Source organism: Poromitra crassiceps, assembly GCF_964638095.1.
Source record: "Poromitra crassiceps genome assembly, chromosome: 9".
Lineage (NCBI taxonomy): Eukaryota > Metazoa > Chordata > Actinopteri > Beryciformes > Melamphaidae > Poromitra > Poromitra crassiceps.
This window is the reverse complement of record NC_139630.1, coordinates 10,443,122-10,445,519: the sequence shown is the minus strand read 5'-3', so window position 1 is coordinate 10,445,519 and position 2,398 is coordinate 10,443,122. Positions and strand designations below refer to the sequence as shown.

At 45.4% G+C, this 2,398-nt stretch overlaps 1 protein-coding gene across 1 annotated transcript in view; it reads right to left on the bottom strand.

The window, feature by feature from the left end:
* Window positions 1–1,923, bottom strand: part of LOC310781886 (uncharacterized protein) — a 3,524-nt gene extending 1,601 nt beyond the window's left edge. Inside the window, exons 1-2 of the mRNA XM_083642519.1 lie at window positions 1,818–1,923; window positions 1,326–1,543 (exon numbers count right to left, since the gene is read on the bottom strand). Of these exons, the coding sequence (XP_083498645.1) occupies window positions 1,326–1,543; window positions 1,818–1,879 (280 nt within the window). The 5' untranslated portion in view covers window positions 1,880–1,923. The remainder of the gene's footprint in view (window positions 1–1,325; window positions 1,544–1,817) is intronic.
* Between the last annotated feature and the right edge of the window lie 475 nt (window positions 1,924–2,398).

Genomic DNA, 2,398 nt, shown 5'->3' with positions numbered 1-2,398 from the left:
CCAACCTAAATTTACATGGGAAAAAATCGCCATGCACGGTGTTTGCATCCCTGTTTGTACTTGCTCAGTTCTTTGTACCATTTAATTTCTCAAGCACATTTAGCAATGTGCCTGTAATATGTGTTACGTTGAAGTAATGCTATGCCTAAGTTATATTGGATTTTAGAAATTCATACACAGATACTGATGTTGTTGCAATGTTGTTATTTTTTTCTATAGTGAAGTTTTGAGGTAGGCGGTGTTTTCCCCCTCTATAGGCTACATCTGTTGGTCTTTGCTTGGCTGCAGAAGCCCAGAGATTACTCCAGACCTAAGCCCCTTTTACACAGCCTGTGAAAGCCGCAATCACTGTGGCATCGTTACGCCTCGCCTCCTGTCTAAAAGTCACAGGAACGTAATAGAGTGTCATTTTGTTACGCCTTTCGTTCCGCCAGTGGAGGTAGTCATAGCACCGAATCGACATCTGTCTTAAAAAGTCCCCGCGGGAAGACAGATTGAAGCTCAGCTCATTCATTAAAAAAAGAAAAGAGGAAACCACCTCACACAGCAAGGTGAAAGGCATAAGTGAAAGTAAAAAAGTAGCCTATACGATCCACGACTGCAACAGGAGGAATGCTCCGTGCCTACAGTTTATGAGTAAGTAGGTTAGGCTATTCACAATCTGGGACTCTGGGACAGCCGTACCTTTTTTTTAGGCTTCCTGTACAGCGTGAATCTTCCGCCCGGGACTTCTGCCTCTGCGCAGTGCACTTTTGTTGTACCGGTGAATATAAGAGTTCCGTTCCTGAACGCTAGTGAATATATTATATACACATTTTGACATTTAGTATTCAAAATAAAAGCGACGCAATGTATGTTTTTAAAAGGCACCGCTGCACGGAAGTGGAAGTCCCGGGCGGAAGATCCGCGCTGTACAGGAATCCTAAAAAAAAGTTACGGCTGTCCCAGAGTCTATTTACGTGCCGAAAAAGACTCTGGGTTCGCAGATTGGGCTATTTATGCTCAAACAATGTTGACATTAGGCAAAATTAATGGACATAATAATAAGCTTAAAGACCTATTGCCGTTTTTCTCGCAATACCCCCGCAGAACTGCAGTCTGTCTAGCCTGTTGTACAGTATACAGTTTATCAGTGTTTATGAAATGCATCAGTAAGCATTGTGCTCTCATAATAGAGCTGGTAGTCAAATAAACTATTAGAAAGTTAACATAAGTAATAATAAAGTAATGAATAAAAATCTGATTCACTGAAATAGACACGGACACAGAAATAACATTATTGTCCATTTGTGCTGAGGAATAAGACGACTGGGGGAAAAACCTACCAATGGCGTCTCTGGAGGACAGTTTGGGAACACAGGCGGTAGCAGGCTTCCCTTGGGCATTCTCTTTGCGAATGGGCGGGTGGCTTAGGTCGTCCTCCCAGGACCTGATTGTGGCAGCCAGGTCGGCAAACTGGCCTTTCCTGAGTCTGAGTGAGGATGCAGAGTGGGTCACAACTGGTGGGATGGGAGGGCACAGTTCGGAGCTGCAACTGAGGTGCCTGAAACGGTAGTAATATGTTGTCTCAGGCAGTGGTTTGCGAACCCAAAGGGGCGAGACAAAATCTCAAGGCACACCTATATACTGTATCCGTGCAAAATAGCCTCTAGTCTATAACGTGTTATCACTCTAAACATTTTTTATGGCAAATACAATTTGACAAACAACTATTTACTCATGAGATTGTTATTAACAAAAGAAAATTCAGGAATTAATTTGAAACTTTGTAAAATTACTACATCAAAGCAGTTTTTGTATACTGTAGTTTTACCTACCTGCGGCGTGTTGGCTGTGCGTCCTGCGTGGGCGATGACATTGATGATGCTAGATATAGCATTTGGAGATGGTGATGGCGTTTGCAGACGCTAGATAGCGTTTGAGAGGGAGATGGCGCCTGGAGACGCTGGATAGCGCTTGGAGATGGGGATGGTGAGCAACGGGAGTCCTATGTTGACCACAGGGTTTCACGATGACGGCTCGTTCGGCAGCCCAAACTGGAAGGGAGAGAACAGGTGAGTGAGTCAGCTGGCCAGGCTAACAGATTACTAACACGCAAGGGATTCAGGATCTAGGAGATGACCTCTCCTTTTCTGATGCATTGAGAGCATTGATCCTGTGCTTACTCCAAGGGCTGTTTCCCCCCGTTGTGGTCCCGTCTGTGTCCCTTCGCCCCTCGGGTTTGCTCGGCACCACCAATCCCGAAAAATGCCAGCTGCCGCCAATTACTTCACTCTGCAGCTCGCCCCGAGGTGCAACTCGTGCAGGAAGTGATGTCACTCAACTGGAAGTGATGTCATCAGGCGCACACACACACACACACACACACACACACACACACACACACACACACACACAC